This window comes from Strix aluco, chromosome 1 (assembly GCF_031877795.1).
Source record: "Strix aluco isolate bStrAlu1 chromosome 1, bStrAlu1.hap1, whole genome shotgun sequence".
Classification (NCBI taxonomy): Eukaryota; Metazoa; Chordata; class Aves; order Strigiformes; family Strigidae; genus Strix; species Strix aluco.
In genome coordinates this window covers 52,502,923-52,529,771 of record NC_133931.1, presented here as the reverse complement: position 1 = coordinate 52,529,771, position 26,849 = coordinate 52,502,923, and the positions used below count along the sequence as shown (strand labels likewise).

At 36.3% G+C, this 26,849-nt stretch overlaps 1 protein-coding gene across 2 annotated transcripts in view; it reads right to left on the bottom strand.

Moving 5' to 3' along the window:
- Positions 1-26,849, bottom strand: part of ROCK1 (Rho associated coiled-coil containing protein kinase 1) — a 93,350-nt gene that overhangs the window by 47,294 nt on the left and 19,207 nt on the right. For both annotated transcript variants that reach the window (XR_012622878.1, XM_074821089.1), the window contains exons 2-10: positions 15,424-15,505; positions 11,597-11,697; positions 10,623-10,760; positions 9,223-9,398; positions 5,759-5,843; positions 3,772-3,916; positions 3,348-3,486; positions 2,060-2,151; positions 1,712-1,871 (exon numbers count right to left, since the gene is read on the bottom strand). Coding sequence is in view for 1 of the 2 variants with exons in the window: in XM_074821089.1 (XP_074677190.1) it covers positions 1,712-1,871; positions 2,060-2,151; positions 3,348-3,486; positions 3,772-3,916; positions 5,759-5,843; positions 9,223-9,398; positions 10,623-10,760; positions 11,597-11,697; positions 15,424-15,505 (1,118 nt within the window). In the remaining variant the exon portion in view is untranslated. The remainder of the gene's footprint in view (positions 1-1,711; positions 1,872-2,059; positions 2,152-3,347; positions 3,487-3,771; positions 3,917-5,758; positions 5,844-9,222; positions 9,399-10,622; positions 10,761-11,596; positions 11,698-15,423; positions 15,506-26,849) is intronic.

The following is a 26,849-nucleotide window of genomic DNA, read 5'->3' as shown; positions in this document are numbered from 1 at the left end:
GGCTTGCTGTCTTGAGTAAAAGCTGCCACCATATTTTGCACACCAGGGCTATTGGGCAGTGAGAAAGTGGTATTTAAACAGGCACAGCACCAGCTCCATCAGAATGCAGAGAACAAGCCAGTCAGGGCTGCAAAGTGTTCTCAGCTAATATGCTGAAACCTGTGTTATAGGTAAAGTTCAATAATAAATAACCATATTTCCTAGTTTACAATCATTGAGATTACAGCTGTAGAAAGTATTCTATGCTAAAACACTGCACTACTTCCTTTAAACACAGAAGTCACATTATCTTCCTAGATTTGTTTCTTTAAACTCTCCAGCATACATAAGATGAAACTGAAGGCAACTTTTTTCTAAATGTGCCATTTTTTAAATGTTTGAACTATTTTCAATACAAAAAGGGAATAAAATTAGGATTACAGGTTTAGCAAGTATGAATGGTCACTTTAGATTTTTCAACACTATCACGCCAGCAGGGTATTATGGGACAAAATTCAATTCTAGGACAACATTTTAGTTCTAGTAGGCAACAAAGTTATGATAATATTTAGTAGCAGAGTTCTTCAACAACAGCAAAACACAACCACTTAGAGTTTGTTAAATTCCTGATAACTGTTCCCCAAGAAGGAAGAGGGGGAGAGAAGAAATTCTGTTATTAACAAGTTTCTGTATGCTACTTCACCTTCTTGATATTTCAAAATCTTTCTGCAAGGCAAAAATTAAGACTTTTTAAAATTATAGACTAAGATCAGAACAGTTAGGTGAAATTCCTGAACTGCTGAATTCACACAAACTGTATGCAAAGCTTGCAAGTCCTTCTACGCCTTACTATGCAATAAGCCACAACAAATCCAACTCTTTGCAGAGATGGAAAGAATTTCACCACAGGCTTGGAAAAGTGGTTCCTCTTCTATGCAAGGGCGAAAAACAGATTTATTTCCTTTAAGGCTTTCCTATCCAGAAATGCTATTAAAACTAGCAGTCTCTGACACGGTCTACTAGAAGTTTTAGCCCATTTTAAGCCTGACTGACACCCACCACAATTAAAAGCAGCTTTCAAAGTAAGAAAAGGTTTTTTCTTCGAGATTTTTTTAATGTAGATATAGCTATCCATAGTGCCTACAATAATAATAACTGTTGAAAGTATGAGTTAATATAATTTTAACTGATGTAGTTTCAAATCTTCTAAGCAACAGTGAAAACTGTGAGGCATCACAATCTCACTCTGCAGTAGATGAGTACTTTGAAAAAAAAAAGAAAAATTATGAAGCAGGTAACAGGCAAGTAAAAGATATTTTATTTCTAGTAAACCAAGGTTTAATATATGACATGCTAAAACACTGATGTAAATAAGGAATCTTTATATACAACTCACCAACAGTAACCCACAGTAAAACAAAGTGACATTCATATCCCTGATTCACGACATATATAATTCAGTGCTCTGCAGGCAGCTCTGCCTAGAAGCAGCAACAGTGAATTTTTCTTGCTTACCTTTTGCAGCATCACTAGATAATATTCTTAATGCAGAATAAGACATTCACAAATTCAGTGTGATATTTTAAAATACTGATGACTAACAGTACTGGTTATCATTATCAAAGTGTGAAAAGAGTATAATTTATTAGTATTCTGAATCGTTAATAAGAATCTGAAAGGCTTGTATATAAATACTGGTTGGTAAGAGTCAGCTTGCTTTCTGCATACATACCGACGGTTGCTGTAGTATGTAAATCCTACAAAAGGAAGCTGGTTGCCCACAAATGCTTTTGGTATGGGAAATGTTTCTTCCTCCCCTTTGTCTTCTTCCAGATCATCAAAATTACTAGTGTCAATGTCACTACTTAAGTCAGGCACAACTGGTGCTACAGCTAGGAAAAAAGCAGAAGAGTATGTTAATAATCATTGTATTACTCAAGTGACTAAGAAACCTCTTTCCTTGGTACAATACAGCATAAATAAAACTTTAAATTCAATTTAAAAAAATACAACAGTCCTTTTGCTAACATGATACATAAGTAAGCCAGATTACTGTCTCCAAGAAAAGCATTATACTTACTGTCTCTGAGAGTTTCCCAAGCCCACTGATCATTTTTGAAGAAAAGATGTCGTTTAATTTCTTCTACCCCATTTCGTCCTAGCCTCACTTCCCTGTTAAAAAAGTGTTTTGGTTAAACATGGGACGTCACATAAATTATTCTGAAGGAAAGACTCATTTTAAGGCATAATCTAACAACAAAGACAAAAAATTACTTCTCCAACTAAGGTAAAAAGTAGACACATCTCAAAGTTTTCTTATGACAATATCTATAAGGAGCACAGCAGCTACATTTCAGAACGCAGTCTGGTTTTAAGTCTTGTGTATAAGAAGCCCTGTTGCTACTGTTTCCACCATCACAGGCTGGCTAGGCAGCTGCCAAGCAGCAGCTAGGTTCCAATTTTTCTAGGAGTTCATGCTGTTGTTCAAATTGCATGAAGCCCAGCAAATGCAATAGGCCCCTCCTTCCTAACACCAGTTCTCAGGCAAAGGTTATGCTTATATTATTAAGTAGCATGGGTACAACAGGACTGTACTCTCAAAGCGAAACAGACCTGACACCAACATTTCAGATGGGCTTCCTGGGGCCTGACTCTACCCTGATCCTGAATGCCCACTAAGAGCTGTGAGTACATTAGAGGCACTCTTGAAACGCATCTTTTGCTTTAGCTTCATCCAAAAGGAATCCATTTTGCATGCCCCTCACCACTGTGCAACACAGACCAATTTAACAGTAGCTGTTACTAAGGAGTAACACTTCATATTCAAACTAAATTTACAAGGTAGATGTACCCATGGTAGCAGCACTTGCCTTTCCCCATATACATGCTACCACCACAAAGCGCAGCAGCAACCATTGGTGACTCCTCTCCGAAATACTGAGACTGGAGAAGATGAAACTGGTGCTACTGCCTGTCCAGGTCACAGTAACATCAGTTAGTAACTACTACTTCAGGTTAGACAAAATGCTACTTCAGAGTAGACAAAGTACTTGAAGATTTAGACTGAGGTTCTAAAACATTCTTGACCAACAAGTTAAAACAGCCTTTCTCTACTTTAAGCAAGAGGCTAAGTTTCTTACATTGCTGTAGTTCATAGAAGAATAAAGTCCAATTGCTATGAAGAACATTCAACTAACAGAAGTGCATTCAGAGATCAGAACACCACCAAACTATGGGAACAGAGTCACACTGCATTCACAGCAAGACAATAAGAGTTTCACTTCTCTTGAGCAGTTTAGAAACCCACACAAAACAAATATATACATATATGTTCTTTCAACGTGAGAAGAAATTCTCTTAAATCTTACCTATCTGTTAAAAAAGCACAAATAAGGTTTTTTGCCTCTTTAGAAATCTCATTGTCATCAGGGAAAGTAAGAGAGTTCTTATGGTTCATAATCTTACTGTATGTTCCAACCAAAGAATCTGCATAAAAAGGTGTATCACCTGAAAAAGCAGCAATGTAAAAATTAAAAAGCAGATAATAAGTATTGTAGATTTGATTTATAATACTTGAATGACATATGCAACAATGTAAGCAACTAAGTGGACAAGAGGCAAGGACAAACATTTGATAACCATGCCAGAATATTTCTAAAACATACTCTGTAAGTATCAGAATCAGTAAACCACAGTTTATGTCAGAAGAGTAATAAATTAAAGTGTTAAACAGTGATTTTAACATGGAGGCTAGTAAGTAGTGTAGTCAGTTCTGATTATCCTACTACTCACCTACAAGCATCTCATACAAAAAGACTCCAACTGACCACCAGTCACATTCTCGCCCATAGTAACCATCACCACCCTGAGACTTCAATACTTCAGGAGAGATATAGTCTGGTGTTCCCACAGCCGTATCACATCGTACCATACCTTCCTACAAAGAGGAGGAAAACAGCCAGGCCCAAGTGTAAGATCCAAAATTGCAAGCCATTTCCAAGAGTTTATGCAGCCTAAGCAACATCAACAGATCAACATCAACTTTCAAACATTCTTTTTTGAATGGGTATTTTAACATTTTAAAATTCAAAACTGCTAAATCCAGAACAAAGCACCAGAGTTGACAAACAGTGAAAGTTACTTTAAAAGCCTCAGTTAATACCCAAGAAGTTGTCAGAATTGCATCTAGGCCCTGTAAACACTGCACAGCCTCTCCTGCTCCTGCCAATATGAATGTGTCATATACTTGACAGGATGTACCATGAACAGGGAAAGCTCCTCTGTTAGCATAAATGGGTCAACATCAGGAATTTTGCTGACAGGATCCGCCAAAGTGCAAGTTTTCTGCCTCCAACCCAATACACTTAACGTCAGGAAGACTAAATGTAGACAAGGCCTTTAAGTAGACAGACTTCTAAAAGTAACAGGTGAGAAGAACATTTGACGTTCCTCACACTCCTGAAAAAGAACTGGCAGAACAGAGATCAGTCACGCTGGAGCTGGCATGCAGAAAGCTGAAGCTGCAACCACACACCCCTTTCCAGTGCCATTCAAGCACTTCTGAAATAATCCCATGCCGTTCCTAGAAGTGGGTCAGTAGAAACACTTATATTTATGTAGTTATATATTTTTATGCAACAAATATAAAACCAGTGTTGCATATGCAGCAAATCCAGAATGCAACTAAATTATGCTCCTATGCTGAGCAGTTTCTCTCCTATAGAGTAACCTTTCTCTTTTGAAAGACCAGAGGTACCCTAGTCTTGAGCCTAGTCTTCTCAGCTAGCCTTTAGAACAGCACAAAATCTAAGGTGGTGTTGACACAAGCTTACTTCAGTAATGCTAACACACAGCAAAGTTCTGTAACAGTTTTTCTTTTCTTTTTTGGCACTTACAGCTTAAACACTAGGATAATATTTCTCTGTATTTCAAAATTCCTCATTGTTAGGAACACAGTCAAGGATAAATCTGCATTAAGTCAAAATAAAGCCAAGTTCTGTGTCAGCTATTCCACTCAAGTGCACTGTTTGTGACTTGAGGTAACTCCTTGAATTTGTACACATAATGTGCACTTGGTTTTCATTGGTGCCTTTTATTTATGGCAAAGCAGCTAAATACAGTGATTTATTCAAAGCTCCTGCAATATGTTGAGAACACAATGTACATATTACACAGACTCTATTAAGTACCATGTATTTCATGTTGTTTTCCTCATATATATGTGCAAGCTGACACAAACCAGTTTTGTATATGGAACAGAAGTGCCTCACAGTACATGACATACTGTTGCAAAATATTTTTTTTAGTGTCCTCTGGATATATTTTAACAAAATAAGTGATCCTATGACATTCTTTAACCTGTTTCCTTCCCATTTGCTCTTTGCTATGTTAGCAAAAGTACAATTGGGATTCAGCAACTGGTACATCAGTTTTGATTCTTCCATTACTGACACACTATGTAAAAATAATCTCTCTTCTTTGCATTAACTTTTTGTAACCAAAGACTTAAAGAAATAATCCAGAGGATCTAGAAACAACTGAAGACTGGACTTAGGAAAGCTTCTTTAGGAAACGGTATAGAAGTTGATACAGTCCCTACTTCAAGAACCATTTCCACATTCTATATTGTCATTGAATACGACGCATAAAGAATAGTAACGGGAACAGAGTAGAACTTTCAACTCTTCTCATCTAGCTAAATAGTTTTCAGTATATTTTCTTTTCACTTAACTATGTCTTCCTTTCACGAAGAAAAAAGCAAAATTAAAAACATGTTTACCTTGTTCATCTTCATACAAGTACCAAAATCTGCTAGTTTTAAATGACCAGCTTTATCTAGCAGCATATTATCAGGCTTCACATCTCTGAAAGAAGAAAAATACATTTTTTTAAAAATAAATCAACTTAACTTATGAAAAGAATAAAAGTCAACTATTTTTCAGATGCAATATTGCAAGGAAAAACACCAACATGGAAGCACCACTATTTCCTCCATTTTTTTTCTGATTTCTCTAAGTATCATGTCCAACACAGACTGCTGAACCACAATATTTTAAAAAATTATAGTGTATGTGGGAATATGGACTTAAGTCACCAAATTTAACAAATTGCACATTAATCTTGAACCTCAAGTTATGATAGAATCCTAGAATGGTTTGTGTTGGAAAGGACCTTAAAGATCCTCTAGTTCCAACCCCCCTGCCATGGGCAGGACACCTTCCACTAGACCAGGTTGCTCAAAGCCCCGTCCAACCTGGCCTTGAACACTGCCAGGGAGGGGGCATCCACAGCTTCTCTGGGCAACCTGTTCCAGTGTCTCGCCACCCTCATGGTAAAGAATTTTTTCCTTATACCTAATCTAAATCTACCCTCTTTCAGTTTAAAGCCACTACCCCTCATCCTATGATTACATGCCCTTGTAAAAAGTCCCTCTACAGCTTTCTTGTAGGCCTCCTTTACGTACTGGAAGGCTGCTCTAAGGTCTCCTCAGAGCCTTTTCTTCTCTAGGCTGAACCACCCGAACTCTCTCAGCCTGTCCTCACAGGGGAGGTGCTCCTGCCCCCTGATCATCTTTGTGGCCTTCCTCTGGAGTTGCTCCAACAGGTCCATGTCTGTCTTATGCTGGGAGCCCCAGAGCTAAAAAACACTCACTGGTTGAAGTACCCCTCTGCTAGGATCTGGCTACAGAAAAAACCCAACATTGTGGTTCTGAGTTAGCTATCTCAAACAGACCTTGAAAACACAGCTTCTTCTCTGTACCACTTCTATTTTAAGGGAACAAATGGATGTCATTTTCAGAATTATATTAACATGAACAGATATTTTTCCACGGCTCAAAAGGAGTACTGCCTTATGCCCTTTTCTACAAAGTACTTCCTTTATAGAAAAGAAGTTTTCACAAAGTAACTGGTAAAGCTCAGCACATCTAGTGTTATTAAATATACTGAAGCAGAATAATAGTAGGAAACAATTATCAAGAAAGCATGACATGAATTTCAGGAGAAAGTATATTTCTGGGACCTCAAAGTAGAACTCTGGCCACAACAGTCAAATAAAGTGCAGCGGAAATGTAATAGTATACTCACAGAATAGTTTTGGTTGGGAGGAATTTTTGTAAGACCCCTAGTTAACTGCCTGGTCAAAGTACAGCTAACAAAGTTAGATTCATCTCTGAAGTTATATTAGGTTCCTCAGGGTCAAATACAGTCAAGTTTGGATTTTTTTCAAGGATGGAGATTCCACAACCTCTCTAGAACTCTCTTCCACTGTTTGAATGCCCTCATAGTGAAAAAGTATTTCCTAATGAGTAGTTAGATATTCCCTTGCTGCAACTTGTGTCATCCATCACCTTTCATCTCTTCAGTGTGCAACTTCAAGTCTGGCTCCACCTTTTCTATAAAGTCCTGCTGGGCAGCTGATGACTGATGCTTTCTCTCTCATCTGAACACTGTCCATGTTGTGAATGAAAACATAGTGCTGACCCCAGTGTCAACCCTCTGAGGAACCACCAGTAGCTGACTGTTGGCTGGACACTGTACTACTGAGCACAACCCCTTGTTCTACCTATTCAAACTGTATCATTCCAATCTGGCTACATCAAAAACCTTGCCAAAGTCAAGACAAACAACACACGCTGCTCTCCCCGCCATCAGGGGAGCCGATCATCTCACAGAAGGCAACTGGGTTGATAAGGCATGTTTTACCCTTGGTAAATCCATGCAGGCTGTTCCAAACCACCTTCCCATCCTTGTGCTTAGAAATGGTTTCCTGAGAACTTACTCTGTAAGATTCCCGAAGACTGCCCTTAGTCTGACCAGCCTGCAGTTCCCCTGATCCTGCCCTCCTTGCCCTTATTGGGGCAAGATGGGTGTGCCATTTGCTTCTTTCCAGTCACCAAGAATCTCACAATTACCGCAGCCTTTCAAAGGTGACAGAGCAGTATCATAAGGATACTGGCCAGCTCCCTCACAACTCCTGGTACATACCACCTGGTGCCTTAGATGTGTGTATGTCCAGTCTGCATAACTGGCACTCAGCTTAATCTTCCTCTGCCACAGTAACACTTGACTCTCCCAACCTATGCCACTAGGCACAGGGACCCAAGAGGCCTGAAAGTAGACCTTATCAATGAAGGCAAAGGCAGCAGCCTCAGCAGTTTCCATGTCCTTTGTCACTACGTCCCCGATCCATTAAGCAGTGGGCCCACATTTTCATCGGTTTCCTTTCACTCAGATTTCAACAGACTAAGTCCAGGGGAAAATAAATTTTAAAAAATCTGCTCGTGTCAAAATAATCTAAGTTTTCAGGAAAAAAAAAAAAAAGAAACAACTCGCTGTGCTGCTGGCAACTTCCCATGCCTGCTTTCTAAAGCTTGCAGTACACATGTATAAATGGTTCGTTCAGTCAGATAATTTATTCATTAGACATAGCACAGCTACATAATTAATGATGCTCTAGATCCTACTCAAGCAAATGATTAGTAGTTTTACTTTGCTTTTTTGAAAAAGCTTACGTGTTAACACTGATCTTCTGGCCTAATTACAAATTGAGAATTTATATACTATGTCTTCCTAAACTACTCCTGTATTTTCTGTTGAAAAAATTATTCTTCTACTCCTAGTTAATACAATTAAAAGCTAACAACAGATAAAAGTTCAATTATCAAAAAGAAAACTTCTCAACCTGAGAACTGACTACATTTCACTTCAGGGCAACTACATAATATGAAACTAAGCGAAGTCCCTTTGCTTTGCAACTCAATTTTCCATCTTGCCTATAACAAGAAAACATGTGGCTGGGAGATTTTCCTCACGTTGTTCACAGATTCTTGTTTAATTGGTCACTGAGGCTTCAAATGCAGAGCAGAGAATTAATTCCTAACAGTGGATACTACTGCTATCAAATTCCCAAACCAGCTTTTTCTAATCAAAAGAAAAGAACCACTTTGGGGCCAACATGTTCATACCACTTTAGTTATTGTATCTTCTTGGTAAAGTGGGACCATTTTATTTCTCCCCAAACTGAGGAACATCAGCCTGCTGAAAACCTTTACTTTGACTGTATCACCTAAGACCTGTAGTTTCTGATGGTAAGAACCTCTGAAGTTGCAAGATGGAGTAATTATGAAATAATAACGAGGAAGTGACATCATAAATTTTAAAACTGCCTAAACAGTTACTGAAGTCATTCTGGCAACACCAGGAATAAAACAACACTATGTAGCAACACTTTTTTCTTTTTCACCTGTGTATAAAACCCATTGAGTGAATTGCATCTAATGCAAGTACAACTTCAGCAGTATAAAATCTTGCCCATTTCTCCGGAACATCATAGTTGCTCATTAAATTCACGAGGTCCCCACCAGGCATGTATTCCATCACCATGTAAAGGTAACGGTCATCTTGGAATGCATAAAATAACTGTAAAAAACAAATAAACAAAAAACAAGTCACTGAGTGTTCCAGTTATCTTTGATCTTTCACTTGTTGGAAATCAAAGGAATTTCTGCGCAAACTGATTTACAGAGTAACAGAATTGCTGTAACTACTGCAGCAACTTTGCATCATCCAGCAGCCCTCCTAAAAAGGAATTAATCTCTAGAGTAGATTTCAGCCAGATATTCCATCTTTTTGTATTACAATGGAAGGAGTAGAGTCCTGGTTACAAATTAAGATCAGTGAATTTGGTGCAATAAATTTTGAGATCATTTCAAAGAATGCTCATTGTATAAGAGGACAAAATGCTTCTTTACGCACTGGGATGCTAGTTGACAAATAGGTAAACATGAAACTACTGTATTACAAACATCTGCCCAATTCTATTTCTGTTATCACTAAACATTACTCTATTGTCAATGTATTTACTGTATAGAAAGTGAAACTATATTTTAAACAATTAAGTAAAAATATTTCCCTTACAGTTGTCGATGCTCTGTTCAACATGAGCAGTGCAAGCAGATTTAAGTTTCTTAACTTAAAACTTTCTGGAAATCACACAAGTACTATTCTGGACAATCACTCCCAGACAGATAGTAATGTAGTTACCTATTTGACCCAGGTAAATCTTGAATGATTTTCTTAAATTCTAACCTAGCAAAAGAATTACATGCTTAAAGGTAAGAACAGTTTAAATGAACAAGTTAACATCTGCACGCACAATGCATGATGATTGCTTCAGGCACACTCCTTATAACTTCAAAGGCAGCAATGCTTCCCAAAAAATTGTCAGTGATAACACTGAAATGAGGAAAAAATAACCAGAGCCGGTGTAATTTGCAGTCAAATATACACACACAAATCAGAATATACAGAAGCTGTGTCTTAAGCACACCCTTCTGGTATGCTGGATGCCGCAAACAACTACTACAGCGCAGGCTCACCAGTATGTATCTGGCAAAGTTTTAACAATAAACAGAAGACTTATCTTGTATATGTTATGACAAAATGCAGTTTTGAATCAAGTGCGATACCTGCTATTTGTTGTGTATAGCATTCTTAATGTTAATAATGTAGTTCTCTAACAGACCAAAACAACCAAAAAGGGACTTTGAAAAGCTAAAAGTGAAAACGTGTAATTCCAAGTCACACAGTGTTGTAACGAAACTATTCTATAATGTCAATATTTTTGAAAGAATTTCACTTTACCTGAACAACCCAGGGACTGTTAGCAAAGGCCATAATATCCCTTTCTTCCCAGAAGAATGCAGAATCTGATCTTTTTATCATCTCAAATTTGCTCAGAAGCTTCATAGCGTACACTCTCCTTGAGGATTTATGCCTTACCTATGAAGACAAATGTGACATACAGAACACATTAGTTTGCCACATTAACATATGAAGAGCACCACCGAATATATTACTTTACCCAAATCAGTATTCGACAAGTTTTATAAGACTTTTCACATTTTTATAAGGAATTATATACTGTAGGTGTACAGAATAATTACATTGCATTATCTGACAGTATATACACTGCTCTTAAAACACTTGCTAGAACTATTCAATATAGAAGTCCATAGGTGTAGCAGTTGCTTTATAATGTGCAGGTATGTGTCTTTAAAAGAATAAATACTGGCATCAGTTAAATACCACAAAGTTAAAGCTATAAACATTTTCCAGAGTTCATCAGCAGACATGTATACTTGCTGCCATATTTCTAGTTTCTCCCACCAGTTCTCCATTTAATAAAGCAGCATGTACAAGCCTGGTTGCTAATCTATCACAAACAACATATTACATCTTTCATCTGTGAGAACTATGACCACAGAAATCTGGTGTGGCCCCTGAACTGGCAGGAATTCTTCTGGTCCTGAACATTTGTTCAAGTGTCCACGCATACAGCGGCAAAGGCTAATTTCCTTGATTACAAGGAATACGCATTCGGTTTTATTTTAAAAGATAAGCATGACTACAATGCAAAACAAGTACTTGCATACTTTGACAGCACTCAAATATGACAGGTCTCAAACATTTCCACGGGATAGAAAGAAACAAAATTTCACTGAGCTAAAGGCTTATAGTATTATAAGACTGCATCTTCCGAACACTGTATTCAGAAATAGCCACACAAGCAAATACTACAGAATACATTCTAATGTACGAACAGAAACATCACTTACCAGCTGAACCTCTCCAAATGCCCCTCTACCGATCACCTTCACTACTTCATAATCTTCAGCTTTCATGCGCAGATCTCTCATTTTATTTACCGTGTCTTTATCTATGTAAAACAAAATTCATGTTTTATATACAATCAATAAAACCCATTCATCCCATTTCATTTTTTCATACTTATTGGAAGATGTGCTGCTTAAAGAAGGGACATCCTTTTGAACCTACCTTCCTATTGGAAACCTCTGCAGAATGCATGACCTCATTCTCATTACCATAGTAACCAAAACCTGACAAACATAACGCAATAACTCTACCGTGCAATCAAATTACCAGAGATGTTAATTTGGGAATTTCTTTAAAATAACCACCTGCAAAAAAACCCTATGCAAACATGTCATATCCAGCATGATTGTAAGTTGATCAGTATAAAAAGATTACTTCTGGATAAATATGCAACAGAGCTGAGAAAATATCATAAAGTACGCATACAAGAAACTTGAAGAATCTATTTTTAAAAGAGTGAGCTTTCACTTTTCTGCACTTTTATTATTCCTAATAATCAAAAAAGTAGATTTCAGTTTAAAACATGCAGTGGGAATCATGGCAATTATTTATATAAACCTGTCATTCTATAAACTACAATAATTTACAAACTCCCAGTGGGCAGATATTCTAATTCCAAATTTGGTCAAAGATTAAAACAGTCTATTTTAATCCATGTGGGTCAACACTGGCATGAGATTACATGGAAAAGCTTCATGCTTCAGTATTTCTAAAGGCAAGGAACATCCAAAACAGATATGCTTCTAATTAAAATATTTTTGCATAATTTATTTTTTTTCAAAAATAATATTCTAGGCCTAAAAGCAAAGTTTACAAAGCAGTAAGGACAGGGAGAAAAAAGGAGGAGAAATGTAATTTTTAAAGTTCATGTTTTAAAAAAAATGAGGCAGACAACAGAAAATTACCATGAGTTTTCTACCTACTCTGGCCATTATCTAAAACAAAAGCAGCATACATACAATTAAAATTCAGTAAGATTTTATTCCCACAAAAGGAACAAATTTGGCTTTGTTTGAATACATACTCTGTGACTTTACTGTCTAATGTAGAGCCATCCCTTTACAATGCAGCATACCATTAGGTGATTTAAATAAATTATACTAAAATTGTAAATTCTGACAAGTTATTTCACACAAAGATCAAAGTATTCAGTAATTCTGAGAAATAATGCATTGCCTTATTTGCCCTGGTGAAAACTGACCTGTAGTGGAGGATAAGTAAGACTGCACAAAACTAAAATGCAGCCTTTCTCATGACAACAATTTTCTAGTTATTGTTAACTTACTGCCTAGTAATCTCACAACAGGAGATCCACCACTTCTGAATGAAAAAAATCTTGACAACAGTGCAAAAGAAAGCTAGGCATAATCTGAATGCTTTAGAGGATTTTCAATCACAAGCCTCACCTGTGGCCAAAACAGAATTAAGGAAAATACATCTGAAGAACAATCTAAACTATGGATTTTTGAATAATGTAAACCAGACTTGTGAGCAGCTGCAAATTGCAATTTACTGCTTGAGAGACCTACTAACACTTGATTATCTTCAGGCAGTATGTTACAGTAACAAGTGTTAAAAATTTGACCTCTGTATACTAAGATCTGTTAAACAAGGTTTATTAGGCTGCAACATATTTAAATAGGCAGTTCCTCATCTCTCACTAACAGTGGAGGACCCAGCCAGCTTACCCTGTGTGAACAGGTGGGATAGCTCCCACGGCAAAAGACCGCTTGCCCTGAAGTTTGATTATAAGCTTACATGCTCTCTTGAAATAAACCTAGTCCCTGCTGAAAAGCAGGGTACTCAACCACCTTGAATACCGATTCCTTTATTCCTTTAATTCTATATAGCTGATAATAAATAAGGTTCTACATTTGCAAAAATAACCCTCAACCTTCAGCAGTACAAGCTGGTTTTGGAGGGTCCACAAATATACAGTGTAAAGCAGAGAAAAATAAGAGGGGATAAGGACTGGATCACAGAGCAATCAGTCTATAAAATAAGGTAAGTAAACCCCCATTTTATTGGCAATCTCTACGTTTATTTTTAAAGTTCTAGAATAATGGTGCAAACTATTTGGACAGCTAATACTGCAAAAACATATTTTAAGCAGTTTTCTATTAGAACTAAAATAAACATGAAAATCTTCCTACATGTCTTTTTTTTTAAAAATAGAAATTCAAGACAAACCAGACCTCACAGTTCCCTCTAAGGCCACTACTCACACATCCACAGCTTGCTTTCGTATCTCAACACACACAGCAAGACTACTGTTCTAAAGGCAGTTTGAGGTGAAATAATACAGTCTGTTCTCCACCTTCATATTACTTCAGGTCACATCTTACACAGTATATAATTCATACCTACAAGATATTCATTATCAGACTGCAAATGTAAGTTTTCTTTTCCTTTGCTCAGCCCCAACTGCAAAAGTGAAGCTGAGACTCACTAATGATTTCACTATTTACAGAAACTACATTCAAGTTATCTCTTACAATGAGTATTTCCTTTGCCTAATACAACTTCTCTTTTCTCCAAGAGGTTCACCACACCTTGTCTGTCAATAACTGAGTATACAAAATGTGCATATTACACAGTGTATGGTATCAAATATAGCTTGAACTGTGAAAAGTTAAACAAAACATTTGGACTTAGGCCTTTCAACAACCAGCTTACTTGCACATAAGCCACCAACTAGATCTAGTGGACTAACATATTCCCACAAACAGGGAATAATATAAAATACATCCCACAAATTCACTGTCATTGCTTACAGTTGCACCAAGTAAACTATTTAACACCACCTTGGAAACAGAAACAAAACCATAAATTTAAATGAAGCAAAGACAAAAATTATTTTAGTCAAATTATTTTATATTTGCCACAAAAGCCACTTATTACAACATTTAATTGAGACGCTTAAGCCTGTAAAAATCTAATAACATTAAATTAATTTCAAGGCTTGCCCATTCAGTCCACAGGCAGAAGCATGTCTTGAATCTGCAAACACCTCTTCCATGATTTCCAAAATTTATCACTTTGGCAGCCTTTAGAAAAGACATCACTCTTAAATGCCTTTTTTGTTTGGTTTTTTTAATTTATGAGAATTATGGAACTATGACTTTTATTAGAAAAAAATCAACTTTATTAATTTAAAATATCATTACAGAGCAGAATCTGCAGGAAATCTGGCAGTGGAAAAACATAGGCTAAATACAGAGAAGAATTCTGCAGACACATCAGCTGCATTTACAAGTAAATACAGCAGCTATGCAGTACAAGAATTTCATGGGATCTTGAAAAGAGGCCTTTTATACTGAAAAAATGGGTCTACAAAACACATGCTCCAGTCTGTCAGTGAACAAATTTTTAATATGATTTCTTGACATTTTATACATGTCATTTTACTGTTAATTGCTTGTGATATATTAGTACATGAAATTACAAAGCAAGTTATAGGAATCCAGAGGGTTGCTAAGAAGAAAGATAATAGGCCTTTCTCTTAAAAGGCTTTGTGCCACTGAAAACAATGTCATTTACAGTGGCAACAAACACAGACATGCAATTGCTGGGGATTAGATTTGTGTAGGTAGCTGTCAGTTCTCACTGGGAAATAAATAATCAGACTTTTTAAACAACTTGCACCCAAAAACTTTATGCACCCCAAATCCCTAGTTGCCTTTCAAAGAGCTAGAACCACTTTTATTTTTTATTTTTGCTGGTATTTACAGTCTATTGTTATTTAGTAACTGAAACATTAAATACTTACACCTGTTTAAGAAGTTATCAATGTTTTTGTTTTTTCTTAAGGCAGGAAAATCCAAGTCATATACCAAAGCATCTAATCCATCCTGGAAAAAAAACCCAACAAGCAAAATTAAGTGTTTGGAAAAATATTTACACATGCTTCTAACTGAAGAGACAAGATAAAAACAGTCATCCCTATAAATTTTCCATACAAACGAAATCATTCACATTTATTTAACGACTCAGCAGTTACATGAAACATCAGCTCCTCCTCCACTTCCATTGGACACTTCAAAACTTAATTTCCATCCACCCCAAAACAAATATACTTCTATGAATTAACTCCACATTTAAATGAAAAAAAATACTTTTTTTCAAATATGAAAAGAACAAATAGCATTTCTAATGAAGTTCAATAATGTTAAAAAGTCACAACATATCATACAGTAGGCACTTAGGTGGCAACTGGCAAAACAGGACAATGATGGTCATTTAATTCCAAGAGTCAACCCCCACATTTTATTCACTGAATTCAGGGGGAATTTTCATGAACAAGATATTGGCTTTATATATTCTAACTTAAATCTAGGAATGAACGGCCACAAGCCCATCTGGCATTACTACAACAGAATACACCTGTAAGAACAAAACCAAATCAAAAAACACCAGAAAAACCCAGAAAAATACAACAACAAAGAAGATAGTTTTAAGGTCTTGTTAAGTGCCATAAACTTCCTGACTTAAACTTTAAGTCTAAATTTTACAACAGATATACATAATTCTTCAGTGGATTGCATCTTCTCAGACAAAAACTAAACCAGGTATATTTTGGTTGAAAACCACAGATAACGGTATCAAATGAAAAATGATCACGTATCCTAGGGAATTATATCACAAAGAATCAAATAGCATTAGAGAGTCTTCTTTCTCAACTAGGTAATGTTTATATAGCAACTGCAAAAACAGAGAAGGTCATAAAATACCTATTGATGGATGTCAACAAAGCACGCCATGGAAGTACTACTATTTACTTGTTCAATTCATAACTACATGTCCATGCTGTTATTGACCTTTTGGGAGAGAAATACTAGACCAAACGTATCTTTGATCTGATCAGTTCAAATCTGATTGGACCTAATTTGACCGTTTTCAGCTTTTATAAAACTATACAATAACAGGACTGAAAGTTGATCCATCAATCTCTGACCACTACATCCATTAAGCAACTAGGTCTGAAGAAAAGCTAGAATATAAGCTTTCTGAGAGTTTATTTTCCAGGAATATATGTTAAAGAACATAGTTAATCTAGATTAAGAACACTGGTCTTTGATTCCTCACTTCATATTCAAACCTATTTTTCCTCCCCTCAGTCTATAGGACATTTTAAACTATTAAAAACATCAAATTATATCAAAATCAAAATTATTTCTGGGCTTGCAGTCCTCACTTTTGAAGTGACATAGAAATTATTTACTTCAGATATAATGAGAATATACAGTAAAATCATGCTATAATTTGAAAACAGGGTAAGGAAGTAAAACTACAAGGATAATCAGAATTACTTTAAAGGCTGGATGTTATTCAATTTGTTCATTTCATAAAAGCATTCCTGTTTTAAGTTCCCTCTCCATACAACAGCTTAGTTTGAACTAAGAAAAGTAAAAATAAAAATTACAAGAATCAAGAAAAGCATCACAGTATTTTCATAGCACTTAAATAATGATCACCTTTTTGGACTTACACTGATGATGAGAAAGGAAAGCAAATGACAACGAAAAAACATTTAATGGGTCAGTAATACAAATAAGACAGTAATAGGCCAACAACTTGGACTCAGGTGTAGAAATAAAGCTATGCAGGGTAAGCACAACTTCACAAGAAGTACTTTGTAACCTACTAAAAGACACCTTTCTGAAGCAAATATCCAGGAAATCCACTAAAGAATTTCAATTCTTTGGTAAATTCAACAGATAGCTGCTTATACAGCAGTACAGAGTGCACAGCTACTGCTGTGAGAAGCAGGAAGCAAAGAACACCTATGAGGCCGTAGGTCACATCCAGGGATTTTTAGAAGCAGACGAGTGATGGGGATGAATTGCCGAAGTTCGGGGTCCACTCTGACCTTAAGCCCTCAAATCTGTTGAGTCAATCAACTTGTCCAGGGTCACAGTTAACACAGAAAACTTTTCCACACATCAAGCAGAAACATAATAAAATTCTCAAAATCCTGGTTTGCTCTGGGGCAGTGCAATTACCTACTTCATTTCAAGGTTTGCTTCAAAAGCCAAAATTCAGTCTTTAGCGGAGGGGAGAATTTAAACACTGAATACAACAATATAGGACAAACAGGAATACTTACAAATTTTTATCATGAATCTTACTTTTGTATCATATTTTAATATTTTGAAAGAAAAAGTATGTCTATGCAAAAAAAGCAAGAAGTACAGAAAGTGTCATGGTTTCATTGGTCTGTCAGGCATGTTCAGTATTTTGTTGTGAGTTTTTTTTAAAGCTTTAAAATAATGATGAATAACAGTATAATATTCACTTTTAACAGGCAAAAGCAAATTTCAATACTGTTTAATTCAGAATTCACCATGGAAACATTGCCTTTCAGATCTTAGATATGAACTCTTTCAAGTAAAACACTTAACAAAAAACCCCTTTGAAATACAAATTCAAGCCATTGATCTTGCATTCATTTTATATCACACTTCGAAATCATGCAAACAACATCTAAGGAAGCTGCATGCCAAGAGTTGCTTATTTAAAGGGTTCCTTCAAGAATCAGCTCCCCTTTGCTACAGTATCCAGAGAATAAACTATCCTAGTTCAAAACTTTCATTGAAAAAAAAAAAGGTAGGGGTGGAGTGGTTTCCCTATAATTAAGAGACTTGTAAATCCTTCACTCTTAAAATCATTATTTTCTTTAACTGAAGTAAGTTTCTGAAGAAACAATAGCATGGTATTCTTTTAACAGTGAACTGCAAATACAAGACTAAGTTTAAGGTAATTTTAGAGAATCATGAATAATCAAAGTAAAATATTTGGGATACCTGGTGTTTAACATAAAACATGGAATAGCCTTTTCATTTCACTTATATTAGCTAAACCAGAAGAACCTGCAAATGATGCAAGCTGTCCCAGTACCAAGGGAAACACAGAAGCATGGCTATTTCAAGTGGTGTCACTGGTGAACAAACAAGGAGGAGGAGCACACAAGCTCAACAGCGGGAAGGCAATGTCAGTTAAAAGTGGTGCAGATCAAAGACGGGAATATACTAGAGTTTTAGCAATAATGGTTAAGAGAAAAAGGGTAAAGGCCAAATGAAATGATACACAATCATTATTGTTGATGGCTGCAGAGATAACTCATCTCTCAGCTTTCTTGTTACCATCTTGCTCAATCTTTCAATATGCCATCTTTTTTCTTAATACAGAAAGGAAGCAACACCTTTCCTTCAAGACCTATAGAAGCCATACCCTCCTCCTCTTAAAGAGGAAGGACACCAAGACATTAATAGGCAGCCATATATCCAATAGTTTAATATGCTTTATTAAAATAAGCAGGCCTCATTTTTGTGATGGATTATGATGGATGAGTTCAACATATTTTTTAGTTTGTATCTTCCTTAAATACAGCACATTCCGTACTTCTTAGAACCACGTATTGTAGTTTAGAGGTATTTTCAGCTAACGCTAAATTCTACCTTATTCTGTCATTACAGAACAATTTTCCTGTTTAGCTTTAAGGTCTACACAGACATTTTCCTTTTATGTTAATAGTTAAGTTAGATTACTAAAATTACTTGGTTTATAAAAGCAAATATATGACTACAACTTAAATCTTACACATTAACAGTATGTCAGAGGTGATTAAAAAAAACGGGAAAAACTTCCTTTCTGAAGTTCTTTACTCAAACAGTTTCACGGTCTGATATAGTCTTTCCTATATCACGTTCATTTAATGAAATCATCAATAGCTTCATAATCTATTTAAACTACCTCAATTTATCCTGAAATTAAGAAAAGGCATACTAGAGAGCCATTTCAATGTGCAGAGACTTCTTCCATACAAAACTAACATTTCCACATATTCTGTCATTTTCATTTTGTTCATTAATACACCACACCCAAAAATTTCAAAAGAATAGCTATATGGAGTAAAATCAAAGGTCAGGCTGGACGCATATACTGCCTCTGGAGATGATGATAAGGGTGTTTAGAGAAGAGGATATGAACAAGTCCAGCACATAGTAGTACTGCTCTTGTGTATTTGTGAGCCAGAAATGGCACTGTCACAGTTAACAGCTCTAGCCAGAATTTTCTTCGGTGATTTTGTCTAAACATCTTCTGTGTATGTTTTAATCTTTTGCATTTACAGCATCATACAGACACAAGTTCTACCACCTACTAGTTATATGAAAGTGTAACTCATTTTGAGCTTTCAATTCTTCAGTCACAAAACAAACAATGACTCTTCATCCACCTGCCCCAAGACATAGGTTTACACACTTCCATCATTTCTCCCTTGGTCATCTCTCTTCCAATCATCCTTGTATGAAACCTATTCCAATTCCCACCACCACCATCCTCTGGTGCTTTTTTATTTCTACTAAATGCTTTTTGAATCAGCAGGGGAAACTGCAAATAGTATTTAAGTTGTGAGCACACCTAGGTACACAATGTAGTACAATGTTTCCGGTTCTGCATTAAATTTTAAGTTAACTGAAATATCTGGTTAATTTTTATAGGCACTGTGTACTCAATTGATTCTTTCACAAAACTAGGTACTATAAATCACAGCTAGTTCAATATTCAACAACACATCAAGATGAGAGGTTTTTCTCCCATGCACTCACTCAACATTCAGTGCTCAATTTCACCTACGACTTTTAATCACCCAGGCACCAATGAATATTAATTTGTTCTGTTGATAGCTTTAATTTTTACTACTCTATCATCACTAATTAACCATTATTCACCAATTTAGATCACAAGATTTTTTCTTCACACAAGATTTTTTTCTTCAATAGGAAAAAAAAAAGCTATTTACCACCTTCCTTACTACTGTTGTCAAAACAGTTTTAAGCACTAATGTAGATAAACACTAAGCTTATACACACACTTCCTGCCTTAAGGAGACACAATCGGGTGCAAAAAAGATGGATAAATATCAAGCAGTCTCAGCAACCTTACTGTTTGTGTCATTTTGTCCAAAAAAACTTTTCTGTTACCGCTTTAGCTTGACAGAGATCCTCCAGCAAGAACACGGCAAAAAGGATTCCAGTACGGAAACTCCTCTAGGATTCTTTATGAAGAAATGTGCAGAAAGATTTCTGCAACAGCCTTTTCCTTTACTTTCCCTTTAGTTTTTCTAAAAATATAGAATGCAGTAACATAAAAGTTAACATTAACGTACATATTAATTACACAATCTATTCGCACCAAATTTCTCAGGCTGTTATGCTAACTTCTTTTCATTAGATTCCTTTAAAATGTACTGATTTTCTTCAGCTTGACTTAAGCAACCCCATATCAGTTGCATTTTTTTTCCCCACATTTTGGCCTATATCTATTTCCAAAGTTTTAATGCATCAAAGTGTCAGTCCTACCATGACTACAATGGACTGCCTCACCCTGTAACTATATTAATCTCAAAACTCACTACAATTATGTAATGCTGTTTTTATTCAGATGTATGAATTAATATTAATACAATTTATAGTGAAATTTACTGTTAAGATATTTCAAAATATACTCCATCAAGCAACTTCAATTCAACAAAATATTATCTCAGGAGTCATAAGTGATAAAAAGTAAAAAATATAGTATATTATCTACATTATCAGGGTACAGTTACAGCATCTTAGAATTTTCTACTTCATACACATTTCATTATGATGTAATGTCATCTAGCAGAAGCACATGATAAATAAAGATGTATTAAATTCAGCTGAAACTTTATTATTGAGACACTTGTTTACTATTTATCTAGCATTCAAAGAACTAAAAGAAACCCTTAATGGGTATTACCAGCATACAAAATTTGCATTCCTTGGATCAACTGGCAGTTACCCATTTAAAGTCTTTGGTACTTTTCCTTTTTTGGAGAGACCAAAGTGAGTCTTATGGTCTACAACTCTAACTATCCATATTTTAATTCCTTGTATTGTAGCCATTTTCTAATTATTTCTGTAGTACTAAAACTTCCCTCCATACTTTAAATCAACAAACCTGATGGATCTTGATTTTCTTGTGTTCATCATAATTTGTCATAATACCCTGTCATAAGTGACCTCTGCAGTCAACCACCAATACTGAGCCTATTTAAGTCCTCTAAGTGAGAAGCTAGTTATTATATCTTATTTTCAAACATACATGAAAAGTAATACCACAATCATTTAAAAAAATAAAAATGAGAAGTTTCTTTGAAATCATTTGAATTATCATATCTTTGAATTGTCAAAGGGACCTGGAGAGGCTGGAGAAATTGGCAGAGAAGAATCTCGTGAAGTTCAAAAAAATGAAATGCCAAATCCTGCAGCTGGAGAGGAACAGCCCCGGCAAGCAGTACATGCTGCAGCAACGGCTGACCAGCTGGAAAGCAGCTCTGCCAAGAAGGACCTTGGGTCCTCACAGACAACAAAATGACCATGAGCCAGCAATGTGCCCTCAGAGCAAAGGCAGTTAACAGCATCTTTGTCTGCATTAGGCAAAGCACTGCCAGCAGGTTGAGGGAGGTGATCCTTCCCCTCTACTCAGCACTGGTGAGGCCACACCTGCAGTGCTGTGTCCAGTGTTGGGCTCTCCAGTACAAGACAGACATGGGCATACTGGAGCCAGTTCATCAAAGGGCCATGAAGATGATTAAGGGACTGGAGCATCTCTCATACTATGAGGCTGAGGGAGCTGGGGCTGTTCAGCCTGGGGAAGAGAAGGCTCAAGGGGCAAATCTTACCCATGTGTATAAAATGGGTGGGAATGAAGAAGATGAAGCTAGACTCTTCTCAATGGTGTCTACTGACAGAATAAGAGGTAATGGGCACAAATTAAAACCATGAGATTTCATCTGAGCACAAGAATACATTTTTACTGTGAAGGCTGTCAAATGCAGGTTGCCCAGAGAGGTGGAGATATTCAAAGCCTGACTGGACATGGTCCTGCCTGGGGCAGCCTGCTCTAGCTGACCCTGCTTGAGCAAAGGTGTTGGACTAGATCTAAAGAGGTCCTTTCCAATCTAAACAATTTCATCTACAACACCAAGCTATGCTTTTGGTTTGCATAAAGGTAGTTCCTACAATGAATTATTCTTTAACTCCCCACCAGTGGAGCAAGTGACAAGAAGACCTCATTATAAGGCTTAGCTTTGCATGAATCATGTTTTCCAGCCTTGCAGATCCACAGCAACCATTACTCCTTTGTGACAAGAACAGACTTTTTTTGACACTATTGACTGACGCAAGAAAACCTTGGACCCCCCCTTTGATACTTACTGTTCTGGGGAATACCCTACTGCCACTTCACTGGCAAAGAAAAACATACACAGGACTTTTCTCTGATGCCCAACATTAATACATTAGGTTTTTTTGGTAATTAAATGAGCAAGTGTAAGTTTACCTGAGAAGCAAGTACTAAATAGATCGATATAACTCACTAGTTTCAGGCAAGAACACTGTTTGAAAACCAACTTTCAGGCCAGTGCCAATAGTGCTACATTTATCTATCTCCAATCAAGTACACAAAAGATGCCTCTACCTAGTTTTAAATTAATCACATTCATTTATTTTGCTGTCCATAGAACAGAAAACTGCCATTTAGGACTTCATCTTTAAAGCAGACACATCAATGTAGACAGAGTTAAGACACTTCACTGAAGAATTTTCATTACATTGTTAGACTAGGCAAAGTCTACAAACTGATATATGAGCCTGAGTACAAGGTACTTGATTCATCACCCATTCTTGTTGACAGCATGATACAATTCTACAGAGCTCGTTACTTCTTAGTATCTTGCAATACTCAAAGAGCTTTTGCAAATTTAGGTTAAATACATAGCCCTTCCCAAAGGTGATTTTTTTTAACTCAGTAGAGAGCTAAGAGTTTAACTCAATAAAAGACTGAAAATCTTAATAAGGAGATCTTGAAACCTCAAGGCAGGATTATTGAAAGCAGTATGGATTATTGCTTTCATTTCAGTCTTTTATTCCATGCGTAGTTGCAAACTTCATCCATATCACATTCTGTGTAGTTACATGTACTTGCATTCTGTTCAAACATCAACGGTTCAACATTTTTGCTGACAAATTCCTAGAATATACACTTACTACATGACTCAGTAAATTATAATATCAATATATACCAATACACACACACCCCAAAATACACACTGTCACTAACAACAGAGCCCATAGAACTCTCAATAATGTTAAAATGCATATTAGCACTGAAGGAAGCCTCAGGCACAAGTCTACAGATAGTATTACTACTTGAATGTATACCTTTCACAGGCACATATTTTTTTCCAGGTGTTGCTGGTTTTCCACTGCAGCAATGAATCTTGCTACCTGAAACATCTCCTAAAATAAGCTAAAATAAAAGGCAGTGCAAATCTGTGAAATCAACTCATAGACAGTAAGCATGCAAGAGCACTGTCAGTATACAGTACACATATAATTCAGAGAACCTACAAGCCTCAGGCTTCCGCTGAAACTGAGGGCAAGTCACAGTTCCTTTACACCAGAGCGCCTCTCTGTCCACTGACTAGATGCAGGAAGCTTGGATCCATAGATCTGTTCTGAATGACATCTATTCAAGGCACTATTTTATGCTTAAAATTACGGCAAGTTCACATTCTCTGACAATGCATTCCACACAAGGTATTTCAGCAGGGTTTTTCTTCCCCTCCAGACTCAAGCTTCTAACACTGTATCACAACAGTGATCTCACTAGTCTAGGATATTTTATTGTGGTTAATAGTCTTTACATCCAAACTTCAATTTATTACATCAGTGTTTTATTAATTCAATTTAGCATTAGAATTAATTCCATTTAATATTACAGCTTTAAGAACAACTATCAGATAAGAGAGCGGTGTATTCAAGGAAGGTAGAGACTATAGACCAAAATATCACCAAGAATTTCAGTAAAATTTATGCAGAAACAGATACAACAGATAATGTAAATAGATACTGAAAATAGTTCAGGGAGATGTGGAACAGCAGCAAAAGCTGATTGCTATTCAGACAAATTATAGTATTTCATTTCGCAGCAAGTGAGATCTCTGGATATTTGCAGCTTATTTTCCTTAAAAAAAGTTTCACTTGCATGGGTTGATATGCTCAGTGGGCAAGTTTTACAAACTACAAAGCTTCTATACCAAATGCAGCTCATTCTGCCATCAACAGAATACCTTACATAAAAAAGACTAGACCAGTTGTATAACTGTCTGGAGGGCTACATAGATTCTTGTATTTTCATGTGTAGAAAATAAGAAAAGAGATGCTGTACTTTAGGTTTAAATGATTTATCAAGCTATATTATATTTAAATAAAAGCATAAATACAGCTTAAAACTGCCCTTTTCAATAAAACTCTATTAAATGTGTTGAACGCAAGTACACTTAAAGCATATATATTTAAATAGCGTTAAAAGAAGAGAGAGTACTGGTAGTTAAAGAACTGACTGATGTTTATCACCATGGAAGCAGCATACCACAGCAACTTCAGCACTTGGCATTAGAAGTGCCTCACAGGTCTAGAGTTCCCAGCTACTGTAACAACTGCAACTGGAGATGAGCAGCCAGCCTGACACAGAGCAGGGTAACACTATCCACAGAAATACCTCGTGGGGGGAAAAAAGTGACCTCACATCATTTCAAGTTCTCAAAGTTATCATATGCACTAAAAATATAAGGCAACTCCTGTTCCCTCACCTAAAATGTAAAGTAACTAATTAAGAAGGGTTTTTTTAAAAAAAGGCACCAAATCTCACTTGTAAATTACATCAAAGTCCTCTGAGGTCCCCACAGCTTTCTTAGTTATTCTGGGAGGACAGATCCAACCACAGGCAGCACATACAGATCTACCGCTTCTGGTTTAGAAGTCCTAACATCTTCATTTTGAACACACACACTTAAAACTACCAATCTAGACCAACGGGAGTCAACACTCTAAGGAACATTCACTAGAAAGCAAAAGTAAGATAGGTAAAAATTAACACTGTGGTTGCAAATACTGGTACGTAACTTCCCTTCAATAAAATGGTACACAAGACAGACAGATCAGAGATACGAAAGAATAAAGAAACTGTTCCAGTCCCAGCTCAAAAGTCTTAAGCTTCTTTGGGCAGCAGACTGCAAGGAATCAGGTAAAGACTTCAATGGAAGGAAAGCAACTGCACAACTCTATTAAGAAACAGTGGTATTTAGGAAAGGAAACAGAACACCCTCCACATTTGCTGCTTGGGAAATTGCTGTCTGCCTCTCAGATTTTTTCCAGGCAGGTATCCACAAAGCCAGACTTCACACAGAAAGCTTTAGTAGTTGGACAAGACAGGAATTAGCAAGATACCAACATGTTCACAAGAAGAAACATAACACATTATTACAAACAACATAAATAACAGTGCATTCACTCTTGTAAAAGCTGTTTAATATGCAAAGCAACTTTAGATCTCTTAGCTTAAGACATTATGATAAGAAAAAAGTTCTCTGATCAATAGCTTAAATTGCTGCTTCTAGGTTCCCCACTATACCTTTGTCTGAAAAGCATTATCTCTGCTATGAAAAATTAAAAAAAAAAAAACACAAAAAACCCCAACAAAACCCCAGAAAACACTACCGGCAAAGTTTGCAACATAGTAAATCAGTGGAAAGTCAACTAATTTTTCTATAAAGCAACAATACCTCATCAGCCATATAGTACCTGTTGTCACCTGACCTAGATTATGTTTACTGCAAACAAAACTGTGTGTTAACTATAGATATAAAAAATAAGCTACAAAATAATAAAAAGGCAAGTTCTATCTTAAGCCTTGGCAAGTCAGTCTCTAGCAATTATATTAGTTCAATAACTATGCTTTAGAAAACCTCTCCGAAAAGCTGTATCAAAGGAAAAAAAAAACCCTTTTATTACTAGTAATACCATCTAGACCACAAAAAAACACAGTGACTGGAGTCATAGGCTAGACAAACTGAGACAAAGACAAAAAAAGTACTTAATTTTTTAACAGAGAGCAGACAATTAATTGACTAACTTTCCAAGAACGAGTGAGAACATCATAATTTTTCCAGCAGTCTGGAAACACTGCAAAAATCTCCTCCACCCCCCCACAAAAAGAGAAATTCTTCCCTAAAACTCTGGAACAAGTCAAAACACTTTTCAATTAGAGGTGAATAGCCATGACAGAAGTCCAAAAATGAAGGTTAGGAAAGAATTATACGAAAAA